The 17,780-nt window shown below is 38.4% G+C and overlaps 2 protein-coding genes across 2 annotated transcripts in view; both read left to right on the forward strand.

Annotated features, from left to right (window-relative positions):
- Positions 1–857: 857 nt before the first annotated feature.
- On the forward strand, positions 858–4,619 carry LOC100700874 (zinc finger protein 2 homolog). Its single transcript, XM_003458794.5, has 3 exons — positions 858–1,018; positions 1,268–1,737; positions 2,337–4,619. Exons 2-3 carry the CDS (start codon positions 1,299–1,301, stop codon positions 3,719–3,721), a joined length of 1,824 nt encoding a protein of 607 aa, XP_003458842.4. The 5' UTR covers positions 858–1,018; positions 1,268–1,298; the 3' UTR covers positions 3,722–4,619.
- An 8,198-nt stretch (positions 4,620–12,817) lies between these two features.
- erfl1 (Ets2 repressor factor like 1) overlaps positions 12,818–17,780 on the forward strand; it is an 83,424-nt gene continuing 78,461 nt past the window's right edge. Inside the window, exon 1 of the mRNA XM_025911124.1 lies at positions 12,818–12,952. The gene's annotated coding sequence lies outside the window, so the exon portion shown is untranslated. The remainder of the gene's footprint in view (positions 12,953–17,780) is intronic.

Here is a 17,780-nt window from a genome sequence, read left to right on the forward strand (position 1 = left end):
TGGTAAAATTTTAATGTTGAGGTAAAAGTAATTTACAGTGATTTTAAATTTTTTAATCTTACAGTTATGAGTTCAAAACTGCAAGTGACTTGCCAAGAAGGTACTCCCCAATACGTTATTTTGGAGGAGAGCTGGGGAAAACCCTACAGCATATTTGTATCTGGTACAGACTAATGTGCTTCTAATTGAGAAGCCTAGTATTTCACGTTCTTGCATATATCTTCTGATGTAACACATCATCAGTGATGTAATGTGGTTTCAGTGAGTGTTTCGGGTTGTTCAAGATCATACACCCTCACCCGTGCAACCCAGTCCCTGGCTTGTGTCCAAGTAGCAATTGTCATCCATGGATTGGTCCGCTTGATCCATAGGCTGCTTGGCACCGATTCTGCTGTTCTTGATGGCTCTATGGTTTTGGAGTCCTCTAGTGCCCAGACACTTCAGTGCCTGCAGAGACTGGCCTGCAAAGCCTCTGCAGCTTCACCCCCCGCCCTGCTTTGGCATTCAAGGCCACGGCAAATCAAATAACCGCTTGGCATCAAGGATATGTATCTGACAAATCTACAAATCTGTAATGCTCTCATGTCAATATGCAATGTTTCCATAACCTTGTTGAACCTATACCATGAATAATTAGGACAAAGGAGGTTCTAACGCATTATTATCAAGCATTTAATGAATTGACCAGTGAGAATTTGTTAAAACGGAGGATATTTTTCTTTTTGTAGTTTTTTTTTTTTTTTTTTAAATCTTTCTTAACCCATCTACATCACTTATAGCATGACAAATAACATGATGCAGGATGGCGTGATTTGTTGTGACGCTTTTTTGTTTGTAGCTGTCACTTTAAAAGCGGGTTGAAGGTAAACAAGGCTGATGTGCTCTGGTTGGCCAGCACCAGAGGAAGTGTGCGATGCTCTTCCTGTGTTTTTAGCCATTTATAACTGATGCAGGCTGCCAGTAAATGGTCGCTTAAATGAGAAGAAGCTGCTGCGGCTTAAGCGCCTGATATAACACTGTAAGTCTCTTCTTTGTGGCGGAACATAAGCGAAACGGTGACAGTTGCACAGCTGTAGGAAAGTTAACGGCGTTAGCCTGCTGCTAGGCTAATGCTGCTTAGCTAATGTGAGCTAACAAAGATCAGATAACCAGAATCAGGGAGCATTTAGATGACGCTTGCTTCTGTTCCCTGTGTTTCTCGGACTGCTTTTTTATCTAAGTGTCCCTCGAGATATTCGCCATAACGGTGTTTTCCTCTGCTCCACAGCACGCTACGACGAAACTCTAATGGTGATTACATGAAGATGAAATCCACAAAGGGGGAGGCAAAGATAGAAGAGACACAAAGCGATGCGGTCACTATTAAAGCAGAGCATAAATTAGAGCAGGGGAGTGATGGCGAGGAAGGCTTCAGTGAAGTATACACTAATGGGCACGGCCTCAACATCAAGATAAAGGAGGAGCCACATTTGCAGGAGATTAGCGAGGAGCACAGTGGAGACACAGAAGAGTGTTTAGACACTAAGCCTGACACTATTACAGATGCTTATATTTCACAAGGACACATAAAGGAGGAGTTTGACTCCGACCATTCACCACATTATGAATTCACTGAAGCTGCTGTCAAGGAGGAGCCAGAGTCTTGGGTTAAAGAAGAGAGAGAGAGTGAAGAAGAGGTGGAGGATGCAAGCAGTGCCCGAGAGGGGTTTGAAGAGGGAGAGGAGGAGGCTTGCAGAGGTAGAGACCAGCCTTAAGTCTGGGTGTTTTCTCTTTTTGCTTTTAGTTGTTATTCACCTTTTCCAAATTTTACAGATAGCCAGTTTTAGCTTGAAAAGCGTGTATAAGAAACACATTAATGCAAGCTCTAGAGGTGTATCTGCATCTGTATTTTTTTAATCAGCTGAGAGTTAAATACATATGTTTTTAAAAAGTTAAGAAATAACAGGAGCACTGCTAGTGATCTTTAAACCAGAGACCCTCATTGAAGGGAATAGCAAGACAAGAAAATGGAAAGATTCTGACCAAAAACTTGCATTAAAAAAAATCCAGATCCAGTCACTCAATATATAGTTATGGCCAGAAGTTTACATACTCTCATCATGGGCATGAATTTGGGGCTTTTAATGATTTAGTTGAACTTTTCTTTTTCCAGAGTGGAATTATTGTGCAGCATGCATCTTTAATAACTTTAAAAACAAAAATTGGGTGATACAGCTTAATTGTCTCTATTATAAATCAAGAGAGTTTCCAATTACTGTAACAGGAAAAGTCTAATCATACATTCTTACCTTAGCTTGATGTGACTCCTGTCTACTTTTTTTTTCTGTCCTATGTAGAGTCATCATCTGAGTTTTTTCCATGTCCGCACTGCACCGTCTCCTTTACTGACTTGGACTTCCTGGAGAAGCATGTTAAGTGGGTCCATCAGAAACAGTACCTTGCGAAACTCAACACATGCTTCTCAAGCCGCACATTAAATCTCATCCCCAAATACAGCTGCGGTGCATGCAGCAGTACCTTTAACTCTAAAGTACACCTCAGGGTCCACGTACGTGAAGTCCACCCTTCTGCCCCTCCCCGCAGGCTTCACCCTTGCCCAACCTGTGCTCGCAGCTTCCAGTACCTGAAGAACCTAAAAAATCACTGTCAGCGCTGGCACAACATGTCTGTGGTTACTAGAGGAGGATATCTCAGTTGTGCCGATTGTGGGAAGAGTTTCAAAACTACCTGGGGTCAAGGACCTCATTTGTGTCATGAACTGGATAGCACAGAGCATGAAGATAAACCAATCTGTCTGGACACTGGTGTTGAGTGTCCAGAATGTGGCAAGAAAGTGCGCACACCTCAAAGCCTGGAAGACCACATGCGCACCCACACAGGCGACCGGCCGTTTGTCTGCAAGGATTGCGGCAGGAGGTTTGTAGAGCGCAGCGGCTGGCGACAACACATGAAAATACACACAGGGGAGAAGCCCTACAAGTGTCAGGTGTGTGAGAAAGCCTTTTTAAGGTCCCACCATCTTAAGTGCCATTTAACCACACACTCTGGCAAGAAGGAATATTCCTGCTCGGAATGCGGAAAGGAGTTTGGATTGAAGTCTAGCCTGGATCTACACCTGAGGACACATTCAAGTGAGAGACCCTTCCACTGCAATGTGTGCGGGAAGAATTTTAACACTCAGAGAAACCTGAGGGTTCACACTAAACTTCACACCAACGAGAAAGCTCATCAGTGCGGAGACTGCGGGTTGAAGATCGGAGATCTCGGCGCTTTAAAAATACACTTACGGACACACACCGGTGAAAGGCCTTACCACTGCACTGTCTGCGGCAGTAGGTTCATTCGCCTTGCCCATTTAAGAAATCACCAACGCACCCACACTGGTGAGAGACCCTACAAATGTACTGAATGCGATAAGAGTTTCACACAGTCCGGTGACTTGGTGAAACACAAACGGATACACTCTGGGGAAAAGCCCTTTGAATGTCCCGAGTGCCACCGCTGTTACACTTCATCTGGTGATCTGGGGAAGCACAGAAGGAGTCACACTAACTTGCGCCCTTACACATGTCAAGAATGTGGGAAAAGCTTTCGCCTGTCAGGCCATTTAAAAACTCACATGTTAACTCACACGGGCGAGAAGCCGTATTCTTGCCCTAAATGCCTCCGCAGGTTTGCCCGCTCTCACCATCTTTCTGGTCACGTTGCAAAATGCCGCTAAGCTTCAATGAGAAGATTGTAAATAGGACAGTGCTGACTTTAAGTTGCAAGTAAAAGTGCACTACCCAGTCTGGGTTTTTTTGTTTTTTTGTTTGTTTGTTTTACTTTTTTTTTTTTTTTAAAGAATGTGTTAAAACAAACTCTTACCTGTAAATGTAATGCATGAAATTTTTTACCCATCAAACTTAAAAGGCTGACGTATTGTCATCACACTGCCATGCAGGCAGTGGAGCAGCGTGGGGAACCAAGTTTGTGTAGAAATCTGAGTTCAAATCTCAGTGAGCTCAATGTAAAGGTCAGAGGTCAGCATTTCTGAACGTCATCTAGTATTTTCAAATGTATACCATAGGTCCATCTGCAAGGAGGCTGATGGGTAGAAATGGCGGTTGCCAGTAGTTTTTCTTTTAACGGCACTGTCTCAACAATAATCTGTTTTTGCAAAACACTATAAAGATAGCTTGAACAAATCATATGAAATTCTGCTAATGGATTGTTTTTTTTCTTCCACTTGTTGATTACTAAGCTATCTGTAATAAATTAATGAAAGTTTGAAGTGCAAGGTGAATCCCTGTATTTATTGCCTGTATATATTTATTTTTAGTACTATGTTTTATTGTCTTTAATTTATATAATTAATGTTGTGAATGGTTTTAATGTCATTCTGTGTTGTTTTGGTTTTGCTGTGTGAAGCGCTTTAAGCTGCATGTTTGTCTGAATGTTTGTGTGTAAATAAAGTGGAGTTGAGTCAGTTTATGTGACGAACCATTAACACTGAGTCACGTGTGAGATCTAGTATCAACCTGACACACGCAGAACTAACACAGATCATCTAACAAATGCAGAATTAGCTTATGATTGGTGTTTTGCCCCCCCCCCCCCGCTAATTACTTCACCATCTTAAAAAAAAATAAGCAGAAGTAGAAGTAAGAGTGTAGACTCTGTTATTTTTTTTTAGTACCTGACTAATTCATTGGCCAAAATTGTATAAATATTTTGGGAGATGATTATATTCTTGAAAACCTATTGCACATGTAGGACACATCCAAAAATTCTGGATAGTCTTCCTGTACAGTTGGATTATTATTAAATCAGTCTTGCATTATAATGCCTTATTACAGTTTCTTTTATCCTTATATACTGTAATGTTGTGTGGGCAGCCACTTGTTCCACTAATCTTAATAAAATTTAAAGAATTTTGAGAATAATTTGTTGTCCTAAAGTTTTTTAAGACATTTTTTTGGTTTTAGTTTAATGTTCCTCAGTCTGACGGTATTGAAGCTTCCTCCGAGGTATGTAAGAAATTTCTGAATTTCTTTGTGGAAAAGGTGAATAACGCCAAGGCTCAGAAAACACCACCTGCTCTTGACCCTTCAGTCCCTGTTTCTTACTCTGCTGTTTTCTGCCAGTTTAAGCCTGTAACTTTCTCTTTATTCTATGAGGTTGTTAGTCTGTTGTCTATCTGAAGCCCTCAGGTTCCCCTACTGATGTTGTTCCACTTCGATTATTTAAAGAGGTCGTTTCTACTCTTGGGCTGTTCATTCTTGCTATTGTTATTACCAGTTTCTCATCTGGTATTTTTCCTAAAATTTTGAAGCATGCTACAGTTCAACCTCTGCTTTAGAAAACTAGCCTGGATCCCTCTGTTTTATCAAATTTTAGGCCTATTTCCAAGCTTCCCTTTTCTCTAAAATTCTGGGGAAAATTACATATAATCAGCTGAAAACCTTTTTAAATGAAAATATTGTCCTTGAGATTTTTCAGTCTGGTTTTAAATCTCTGCATAGCACCAAATCTCTGTTGCTTAGGGTTGTTAATTACATCCTCCTGGCTACAAATGTAGGGGATCATGTGATCTTGGTTTTCCTATACTTACCAGCTGCTTTTGACACAGTGGATCACAATATTTTATTATCTTTCTTGGTACACTGTGTAGGCATTCATGGTACCGCTCTGAAGTGGTTTTGGTCTTACCAGGCTGAGAGAACGTTTTGCGTCAGTCTTTCAGATTTTAGATCCTCCTCAGCTCTAGTCTCATGTGAGGTACCACACACTGTAAAATGTAATTCTAGATGTTTGTTATTTCAACATATTATTCTATATCAGTTTGACGATAGATGACTGAAGTTGTTGTTATAACATAGAATTACAAGTTAAAAACGTCCCAATTACACCAAAAAAAGCTAACTTGAAAACTCATGTCCAGCTAAATCAGAAACTTATGTGAACTTGACAATGTGGGTAAGTTGAGCACAGCAGGATTCAAAACTGCCTCACGTGACTCCTACCGAGGTGCATCATGGGGAATTGGCGGTTAACGACATGCTCACTTTACTTGGACGTTTTCTAATCGTCTTCTTTGGAATCTGCTTTCAAGGTGAGTAACATTGGTTATAACTATAAGGAAAGAGAGCTACAAAAGTTGGAACATGTTTTGAATTTATGGCATGACGTGGGTTTTCTCTTTTACCGAAATGTTTGCTTTAGCTAATGTAGCTTTAGCCGATAAGGTCCAGCTTGTGTGTCATGACCAAACTTGACCTAATAAACTGACACATGGCCTTTTTTATGGGTTTAATGTGGCACTGACCAAATCACAAGTATTGTGCCGCTAGCTTTAAGGTTGTGCACTCAACCACTGTTGTGATATTAGCAAGCTAACTCAGCTAATTAATAAAGGTTATTTCATATTGTCTTTGTACTTGTAAATTTCTTTCAAGTTCACAGGCTGTTGTATTTTGGTGGAAGTTCATTTTGGCAATATTTCCAATAACTGACTGGGTTCAAAAAGAACTTTTTGGCAGGACTCGGATGCTTGTTGTCATCTGTTTACCCCTATGTAATCACTTAAGTTGTTATTAACTGCTGCATGCTAAGCTGCAAGAGTGCACTGAGGACTGAGACAAAATATGGTCTACAAACCAGCATTATATTAGTTTTTATCAGATAGTCCTCCAGTGTGTTTATTTTTTGCTTTAATTCTATTGTGCAGTTATTTGTTACCCTGAAATGCTTGATGCTTAACAACAGCTCACTATTTTAACTTATTTTTGAACTCTTGTGACTAGTATGACTAGATTGTGTGAGTTTCCATACTAAAAGAGCTGTAGTGATAAAATAATTGGCATCAGAGACACTGATTTTTGGCATGGTATACTGCAGAAGTTTTTGTTTTTTTGTTTTTTTGCATAATTTACCTTTTAATTAAACTGCATTCCCTGTATTGTAACAAAACTAATATTGTTTATATGTCAGAAAATTAGCAAACATTAATAAATGGCGAAAACAATATAATTATAACATATATTTTTATTTTACTTATTTTAGGTCTGTGAAGCCAAACTTGATGCTGGGGATTTATTTTTGTCAGTGGAGTCAAATGGTAAGTTATAATTTGTGCATTTTGTCATACTGGAAACACCTCAGATTATATTGTAACTTAATAGCTCTGTAGAACAAATGATATAAAGATTGTAGTGTCAGGGTACTTCTTAAGAAGTAATATGGCACTATTGATGATCACATGCAGGTGGCATAAACTAAATATTCAGACGTGCTACCAACAAATGATTCATTAACAAAAGCAATGGAGCAGACTGTTTAGGTTCTTGTGGCTGTAATAACATCCATAACTGCAAGTTTGTCATTAATTTATTTTCACAGGTCTAGATGATCACATCTGTCTTTGTCATTTAAATGAGGTGGACTTGCAAACTTTGCACTTTTTGGGGGTAAATTGCTGTCCACTACATATACACAGAATGTGCACAGTATTTCAGATCTAAAAAGGGAGTATGTAATGGACTTGCTGGCTTTAATGTAAAAAGCCTGTTGTGTAACTTTAATGAGACAGTTGGACTAAAACAGTATTGCTCACAAGGTAAACATCTGAGGAATAAGGAAATTGTTACTTGTCCTTTTACTCAGTGTTCTTTTAATCGCACGTTTACTAAAGTTTTACATCACATAAGTCATTTTCACAATCATTCTACTTTAAAAGATTTCGAGACAGAGCTTATTGTTCTCTGAACTTCCTTGTTTGCTGAACGGCAGGTAAAGTGCATCTTTTTGTTTGTTTGCTTTTGTGTGTTTGTGTTTTCTCTAATGGGCCTCAGATGACTGTTTGCTTAAATTTGGGTCTCAAAGAATCTTTTTTTTATTCTGCCTGTACTCTCCACCCCTCTTCTTCTATTGCTCAGGTTGAAGCAGAATTTGCCCGTCTTACATCTGTTGACCTGAAAGGGTTCCTTTTTGCTGTGCTTGACCATTATGGAGAGGTTCGTGGAGCTGTACAAAATCAAGAGCGGCATAGGAGGGCTAACTAGGCTCATAAGATGCTTCGGTGATGATGTAAGTGTTCAACTGCGAAATCTAATCCTTTGTTTAAGTTTTAGGTTATCCAGTTCAACTGATGAACTCATTGAAAGAAAGCTGATAAGTAAAGTCTGTGATCATATTTCACAACCGGACATTTAGTGTGGTACCTTTTACAGAATCTGTGTATATTGGTGGTAGGTTGGATATCATATTCTACTTGAATGTCCTGATAAGCCTGATTCAAAATCTCCAATGATAATCATATATTGATGGAATTATGTATCAAAAAGCTGTGAATTTGGAGCTGTCTACATGCTTCATAAACACTGTTTAAAAAGTGTTTTTGTTTTCTTTTTGACTTCTTTGACCAGAGCCCTACACAAAGGAAGAGGACAGAGGACCTCATTTTCTAAAGGAAGAGCCCTCACACACTTTCAAGACTGTGAAGGTTAGCATTGTTTCTTTTAGTAAATTTAATAATGACAGCACCACAGTGGATTTTAAATGAAACATATGGCATCTATGAAACAATAGATGCCACATGATAACATGTGTACTTTTTCCTCACCAAATGTATTATTACAAGATCTTTGACACTGGATTTGGTCTGGGTTTCAGAGTAACTAACTGGCAAGCTAGCATTGAGATTATTAGTGTCTTGTGTTTATTCATGTCTTCACCAGGGTCTTTGACATTTCGCTGCTGTACTGTTCACTTCAGCTTTACGTTTGATTTCTCACATTGTATATTGTAATGGCAGAGATATTAGGATATTTAAGGGGCTGCAGTGGCTGCTACAGCTGTGGGGGGCAATACTTTGGTGAAATGTCTTGGACCCTGGAAAAGAGACTGTGTAGACTGGGTAAGCAATTAAAGGTTACTGGCCGAGAGTCATTGGGCAGCTGGGTAAAGGTGGATGTTGATATTCAGTGCCAGTTATGCAACCTGTTCAGCCACGTCTATATGCTCTTTTTTCATGCTGTTAATATAGGGGGAAAAAATAAACTTTAATCAATAAACTGATTAAAGAAGCATTGTCTATGGAGCCACAATCTGATCCTGTAGTGTAGCTGCAGTTTGCACATTTCATGTATTCTCAGCCAGATTTGGTTTAGAGCACAGCCAATATTTAGCATAAGTAGATTTAAATTCACACACTGGTGATGGCAAGCTACATTGTAGCCACAGCCGCCCTGGGGCGCACTGACAGAGGCGAGGCTGCCGGACACTGGCACTACCGGGCCCTCTGACCACCACCAGTAGGCAACAGGTGAAGTGTCTTGCCCAAGGACACAACGACTGAAACTGTCGGAGCCGGGGCTCGAACCGGCAACATTCCGATTATAAGACGAACTGTCAACTCTTGAGTCACGATTCAGTCATCCACCCATGTGTGTGAATGACTGAATGTGTAAAGCACTTTGGAGTCCTTGGGGGACTAGTAAAGCGCTATACAAATACAGGCCATTTACCATTTAAATTGAAAATTTTGTTTGAATTCTGCAATTGAAGACATGCTCAGTTATTTATGAACATGGTCTTTGTTTAAAGCAAGAAATGGATTTGTAACATGGGGGTGCATATCTCATTCTGAAAAAACTTTAACAACTAATAAGTGTTACCCAAAGCCAATCACCATCATCCAAAGCATCAGTATGGCTCTTCTTTGGAAAGACATGAATTGTTAAGCACAAGGGATATTGTGTAATTGTAATTGTGTAATTTTTTTTTTTTTTTTTTGTCTTTGAACCCTTTTATAGCCGACAGGTATTGAAGACACGTTTTCTAAGAGGATGAAAGTTGGCATTGCGATGGTGAAAGAAGAAGACATCATCGATGTGTTGGTTGTCCTTGAGGCGGCAGTAATCCTGTCTAATCTGAGGGATGTCTCAAGTGCCATTTCCATGCTGATGGGCCTTCTTTTTGCCCTCAACATAGACTATCCAAAGGAACTTAAGGACATCTTTGAAGTCATTCAGAACATCCTAATGAACATTGGTGGAAGGCAGTGCATCTCACTAGTGCATGGTCTAAGAAACAGACTCTTGCAGAAAGCCATGCAGAACTGTAATTGTATGATCCTTAGTGTTAAGGACAGTTTTTATTTTACTGTTTGTTTTTTTATTCTTGCAAGTTCTCATTCTCACTTTTGTATGTCACTAAATGACTACACTTTACATTCCAGATTAGACAATTACTCATTTGTTCATGGTTTAAGAAACTTATGTGAACAACAATATAATGGTGGACTCTGCAGATGCTTATCTCATGCAAGTCAGTAGTTTTTCCTTTGTTTTGCAATTGAGCAGACTCAAACTGATGTTTCTGAAATATCCATATTATCAAATGTTTCAGAAGCATGCACTCATTTTCAGAGATATTGGTTCTGTGGAATTTGTTGCAATTGTAAACGAAGACAAATACAAGAGTTTGATGTCTTACTTGTTATAAACTGATCTTTACTGTCACTTATCAAAGGTTTTGTACTATTTTAATATTTCAAGTTTTATGCTAACAGGTGTGACTGAGCACAATGAAGTTTAAAAATTTTGCAAATGTAAAGAATAACTTTTCTAAAATAGCAAGTGTCCCGTTGATACATTACATTAATGCAGACTTTATGTTGTTACTTCACAAGAATCACTACTGCTCCTAGAGTATTGGTCAGAATTTAATCTTCACCCAAACTGGGCTCAAGACCAAGTTCAAATTTATTGTTTCACAGGGAGCAGCCTTTGAGTTTTGATGGATTGTGAGAAAGATGAGCTACGTCACTGATTTTTCTGTTTCTCAGATGACTAAGATGGCACAATAAATGGTGAATGTTGGGCGCTCATGAGTAATTGTCTTGTCATGTTCTTAAAACAAACTTATGTACTATACTTGTATGAAATGATCAGATAGACTTTAATGGAATCTGTGGGTTTTTATTTTTTTTTCTGTAAACAACAGAAAATTTATTTAAAGGAATGTAGGTATTTAAACCTGAGATCTAAGATAAACCTAACAGGTAGTTTTGCTGAAATGGATGTTAGAAAGCTAAAAAAACAAAACAAAACTTAAGATGTTTAATACACATTTTTCTTTACATCCAGTCAATCAACTCTGATAATTAAAATGAAACTGATTTACAAGTTCACTCAGCTACCTTAAGGAGCTCAGTTAATTAATACACTTAAATCAACTTAGCTAACAAATTATGTTAGTTAAGCTAAAATAGATTCCTAAGTTAAAAGAACTACTAAAGTATTTGAATTAACTAAAAAACCCAAGTCAACTGAACTAGGACAAGAGTTTAAACAATAGATTATTTTAATTTAGCTGAAAGGGTTTTCCCAAGTAAAGATGACAATTAAAGGAGTTGAACTGACTAACAAATCTCAGTCAACTAAACTAAGATGAAAGTTTAGACAACATGTAATTTTTCATTAAGATAACAATTGGTTGTGTTATAAGAACAAACTCTATTTCTTGACTTAACTTAAAATTTTAAGGCAGCCCTTTACCTCATATTTTTAAGTTGAAACAACAAGTTATATTTTACAGTGCAGAGATCAATACTTGGACCTCTGCTTTTCTCCCCATATCTCCTGCCCCATTCCTCTATTTTTAGAAAGAAAAATGCTTTCCATTTATATGCAGATGATACACAGGTTTATATGCCCCTAAAAAAGACAAATGACCACTACATGCAAGCGCTAAATGACTGTCTTGAGGAAGTGAAAGCGTGGTTGGCTCTTTGGGTCAGGTGTCACTGGTGGGTTCTTTCCTGTGGACATGGGCCCTCTAGCACATCTTGTCAAAAGATGCTTTCAGAACAGTAATCCATGCTTTTATTACAACTCAGCTGGATTACTCTAACTCGTGGTACCTTGGTATTAGCCAGTCATCCTTGTCACATCTTCAGCTGGTACATGTTGAAGGGAGCATATTACTCCTATTTTATCCTCACTAGACTGGCTGCCTTTACATTTTAGAGTTCATTCTAAAATTATTTTGTTATTTTTCACTATCTCTCTGAGCTACAGCTCCTGCACACCCCCTCTTGGTCTCTTCGACCAAGCTGAGCAGTTGTTGTTGGATGTGCCGAAGACGCATCAGAAGCACCGGTGGATCGGGCTTTCACAGTTGCGTCTCCCAAATTGTGGAACGCACTGCCATTACAAATTAGAAAGGCCTCCTCAAGCGATCAAAGACCCACCTTTTCAGTTTGTCGTTTAACCCAGTATAGAAATGTTAATTTCATTTGGATGTCATTTTTGATGTTGGTGTTCTTTTTGTTTACTGTATTTTTATTTTTAGTATTTATATTTATATTTTTTCTTATTTTATGTTCAGCACTTTGGTCAGTGCTCGCTGTTTTTAAAGTACATTATAGAGGCAGTTTAAGAGGGGCAGAGGCAGGATTTAGCGCAGATGAACTTTTGTTATTTTTATTTACCAAAGTGAAAACAGGTAAATAAGTGTTACACCACAAATCCACCCCTGCGTTAAAATCTGCACTTCTCCGTAATACGTTGCATAACATAATATTATTTTCGGTTAATATTGTCTCTTTATCTTATAGCATCTGTCCACCACAAACGTAGCTGCCTGGAAGACCGATCAGTGTCATTAATCTCTATAATCTTCTCATATAATGTGAAACTAAACTAAGTTTTTGCTTTTCTCCACCAACCTTCAAGGGTTCAACATAAAAGCCACGCCTCTGCGGTGCACGAGGGGATTTAAAACGAGCGCTTCCTTTTCCGCTTAGTCGAGAGCTGCGGCAGGTAGATGGCGTCACCCAGAGTTTAGATAAAATGCAATAACACAAGCCAGTGTAGCTTAAAAGTGAACTGACGCTCCTTCCGAGATACTCCATCTTCATTAATAACCAGGCTCAAGAAAACCGTGTCCAGATGCGAGTTCATTTTAGGTATGTACGAAGTATTGCACCCATCATTAAAGGTTCAAGGAACACCAAAAAACAAAACCAAAAAAACAAGTCCGGAGTAATAAGCAATAAAGTGAATGATGCAGTACTAAGTCAGTTAAATGGGTTTAGTTTTATCACCAAGTGAAGTTAAGTTCATCAGTTTTATTGCTGAGGAAAGTAGCATTTAATACCTTTAATCCACATGTCTTTTCATATAATCCCATTTAAAATAAAAACAAAATGTCAAAATATAAAAATTATTAACCAGAAAAAAATATTTTCATAACCAAATGTACAAAATTTATAGATGGACAGACAAGCTGGCTTTTATAGGCTAATGTTAGCTGAAAACATGTCCATGTAAAATAATAGATGCCTCCACTGTGGATTACAGATAGCTGTAGACACTAGATGGCTGTTGTACTTTTCTCCCGACTTTTTCTGGACTTGAGATGATTTAAACCATATTTTTTCAAAATTGGATTAATCACTCCATAAGACCTACTGCCACTAATTTTCAGTCCAGTTCTAGTGTGATTTGCTATACTGGAGCATTTTCTCCAGTATGGCAGAGAAAACGCTTCTTTAGAATGGCTTTGTGACAGCTACACATCCACTGAGACCATTTCTGACAAGAAAACAGATCAGTTGAATAGCCAGATGTATCTCTCAGGTCCTGTGTTGCTGGGGCTTTACCTATTAAGGGCATGACTTACAGAAATTGTTCATCTGATGTAGGTAGACCAGCCCCTAAAGTTTTTGGCTAATAGCTCTTTGGGAATCAACGTGCTGGTGCAAAAAACATGACCTTTTTCCAGTCTGTGTTGTCTTTGGCATTTTTGGTTCTTTGCTAGGTTGTCTGTTATGCATAGACAAAATACTCATTCATCCCTTGAGTTAGATGTCGTTTTTCCCCCCTTTTATTTAGTGTCAATCACAACAGCAGTCAAGGGGCTTTATATTGTAACCCCAACAATCAAATGACCCCCTTTGAGCAAGCACTTAGTGACAGTGGGAAGGGAAAACTCACTTTTAACAGGAAGAAACCTTCAGCAGAACCAGGCTGAGAGAGAGGCAGACATTTGCCATGACTGGTTGAGGGCTAGGGGAGAAAGACAGGACCAAATACACACTATGGAAGAGAGCCCAAGATTAATAATGACTAATGATTTCATGCAGAGTGGTGTGTAAGCACATAGTGAGTGAAAAAGGTAGGTAGAAAGGCCCCAGCCTTGGCCTAGTGCAGAGGGAGAATCCAGGGTTACCTTGTTCAGCCCTAACTATATGCTTGAATATGTCAGCATTAAGTGGCTTAACAAACAAGACATTCCTTGGAAAATGGTCAGGTGCAAGGAGTCAACTGAAAATGAGTGAAAAAGCAGCCAATATCCAAAGACCAACATTAAGGGACCTGTAGAAAACCTGGAGAACTATAACTCGAGGCCACTTTTAAAAAACTCACAAAGTCTGGCTCCTTGAAAGCAGACTATCTAGAAATCAGGGATGGCTCAAGACTTTTTCACAGCACAGGCATTTGAAGTAGGCATTTGCGTTTGGTCCTTAAAATGACCTTAATCTAGTATGCATAAACCACGGCTACCCATTAAGTGGCATGTACCACTGTTAATACACCTGTGCTTTTCCTGCTATGATATGCCGGCCAGGATTGCCTCCAAGACATGTCCAAGACGGTGCTGTTGAGTATCATATGCTTAAATTGGCCTCTTCAGTTTGTCATATAATCAATAACTTTCCCTTTGTACTTAAAATGAAGCGAGGGGATGTGACACATTTTCATTTGATATGTTTTTAGTTCACACTTCTGCTTTCATAACTACACAGATGATGTAGAAACACTGAAAATAATCTCAGCAAACAAAAACCTCAGAGACTGAAACCTCATGGGATTTAGGCATTAAGTAACAAGACACAGAAGTTCAGTTTGAGTCGGTCCTGTTTATGACATACCTCAGTACTACTCTTTGTAATAATGTAAGCATTTCCTTTACATTAAAATGACATAATAATAAAATCCCTTTTAAGTTAATATATGACATTAAATATCTGTACACTGCAGTTAATTTTGTCTATATTGATGAGAAGGCAGCTGGTAAGATGACCAAGCCTGCTAAGACAGATTGCAAACACCATGCAGAATTCAAAAGCCTGAGACTGCAGGAGATGAGGCAGATCTTTGGCCAGACTCTGTTCCCCAAAATCACCCTTTTGACCCAAAACCAAAACTCTAAAACCTACAATTTTCAATCCCACAAAAACTGAGGTATGTTGACAGGATTGCCTCCAAGCAGTCCTAAAAGAGCATTACAAGCTTTGGGAGAATGACAGACATCATCTTGCACTGAGAATACTTTACAGTGCAGTGAATTATACACGATTAATAACAACTTGGTCAAGTCTGCAAAATCACCTAGAATCACACTGTACAAAATATAAAGGAGAGATGAGCAGTGAACAAGAGAGCTCAGGCTGGAATAATGTTAACTGTAAACAATTCAAAGAGGTGCCAGCAGAAACCGAGATGCATGAAATGTGCCTTTTAACAAAGTTTGGGTATTGGGAATTTAAAGGCTTGGAGGCATTTGTTAAGGAAGATACTGATGCATGCTATGAGGTGACATCACAAGCTCAGGCAGTGGAAAGCAACATTGGTAAGTTGCTTCATACATAATCTTTTACTGATCCTTCTCTTTCAGCTAGATGTATGATAAGGTATTTTAAGCATACTCTCATTGCAATATCTTTTTTTTATTTGTTCAGATCAGAGCAGGGTTGTTTTGAAGATTCAGCTTTCGTTTTGCCATTTCTGCTTATTTTTTTGGTTATATTTCCTGCTGTAGCAAACAGTCAATCCCTACTGCTGACTGTAAATGAAGTTCAGGAGAACTCATACAACCCCAGTTGATACCTTTTCAAACCATTCATTACAAGTAAACCATGTACACTCATGCAACTCCTCATCTAAATCCCTTTTCAAACAGAGTAGTTGGATTGTGTTGGTCAACACAAAGTTATTATTTTCTGAACAGTAAGATTTGAATGCTGTAATTTGTCTGGCCTCTCAGACCCAGATTGAGGAGAAAACTCCTAATGCTGCCACTATTGTTGCACTACAATAAAAAGCAGAGCTGAATTATTAAAATTTTCAGTCTCTAAGCAGTTCTTGATAACTTGACCATCACAATGTTTTAACCTTCATCTAAAATAAAAAACACCTAAGAGAATAAATCAGTTTCCTAAAATGAAAGAGGGTTTTTATTTTTGCAAATACCAAAGCACTAAATGCCAGCACTGATATTTGATGTTTGTTGTGTAGGAAACCAGAAAGGCGCTGACCAGCATGTAAAAACAGATCAACAGGCCATAAGAAATAAGAAGAAGAAACCTTCCCGTTCTCATGTCATTTCTGGGAAATCACACACGACCAGTTTGTTTTGAGGAGTTGCTGTCACCAGGTATAGCATGGTATTGGGAATAGTGGTAACTACACTGCTCCCATTGTACAGGTAATATCTGTAGTTCCTGGTGACACACACCTCATGAGTGTGTCTACAAACAAACAATAGAAAGGTGCAGGAGTTGAAAGTATATTCACATGAAAATGCCAGAGAAAAGGCCTTATGACTGCAAGGTGCATGACAGGCTGTGGGATCTATTCAATCTGTGAGGTCACACAGTGGTGAGACTGCACAGAGATGGTGACAGACCTAAAGTTGTAACTGCATTAAAGGCCCAGCTGAGCATCCCACAGTAGGAAATGTAGAATTTGATGTTGTCCATGGGTCTCAAGTTCAGGCAGTCATTGAATGCAAAGGATTTTTATCCAAGTTTAAAAAAAGAGTCCTTGTATTTAAAATTATCCCATTTGTGGAGTTAGTATTGAGTTTTCTGAAAATGCGGGACCATTTTTAAAATTTGTTGTAATTACTAAAACTCAAACTTGATATTTTGATGAATTTGAAAGTCTGCATTTTAATCACATCTTAATTTTTTTAATTAAAAAAGACAGATCAAGATGTTTTAAAGTCAACTGTGGTAGTGAACAGAGTCCAATTTATAATACATATGTCACTGTCTTAAGACCTATGGGCCTGACTGTGTATTTTCATTCATCATATAAAAACTTTGATGTTTGCAGAATTTTTTTTTTATGCATTTGCGTGGTGCAAAAGTCTTAAAGTCAGCAGCATAGCTACACAGAGCAATAAATAAATATGATACTTCTCATTTGTGTTTGTCTGATTATGTCTGCAAAAGATTAACAGACTAGCATAATCAAGGCCTTTTTTGCCAGTTAGAAATGTTAGATTATTATAGGACACACAACACATCTGATTAAAACCCCCAAAACAAACGTATATTTTGAACATGAGAAAAGAAACCCCAGCGGGCCTAATGGAATATTTAGTAGGAAAAAAATAAATCATAAACTTAATAAATGACAAAGCTCTGTGAGAGGGAAACATTCTGAAAACAATGCATAGAAAAGAAAAGCTCCATTTATATCTTTCAGATGTGTAAAACGCATTGCTTTGTGTCTTCTTCACTCTATTTCCTATTTGGATTGTTATATATATAAATATGTGTGTATATCTACCTCTAGTAAGGTAGTCATCAGAGGAAAACCTTGTTCACGTTCATTTACACCCAGGATATGCATCACTAGGACACGGGCCACAACCAAACCTGTCTCGGTCAATTCAGTGGGAATTGGTCTATTATTTTTATGTCCGCAATTACAGGGACAGAGTAGTAACTACGATTCCAGCACAGATAACAAAGATATATTTAGGAGTAAATAATATTGACT

The sequence above is a fragment of the Oreochromis niloticus genome, linkage group LG11, assembly GCF_001858045.2.
Source record: "Oreochromis niloticus isolate F11D_XX linkage group LG11, O_niloticus_UMD_NMBU, whole genome shotgun sequence".
NCBI classification, from domain to species: domain Eukaryota; kingdom Metazoa; phylum Chordata; class Actinopteri; order Cichliformes; family Cichlidae; genus Oreochromis; species Oreochromis niloticus.

Excerpts from the sequence above, each read along its gene's own strand:
- LOC100700874 (XM_003458794.5), top strand. The coding sequence starts at position 1,299 with ATGAAGATGAAATCCACAAAGGGGGAGGCAAAGATAGAAGAGACACAA. Across the intron at positions 1,738-2,336 it reads AGAGGAGGAGGCTTGCAGAG|AGTCATCATCTGAGTTTTTT; the intron begins GTAGAGACCAGC and ends TGTCCTATGTAG.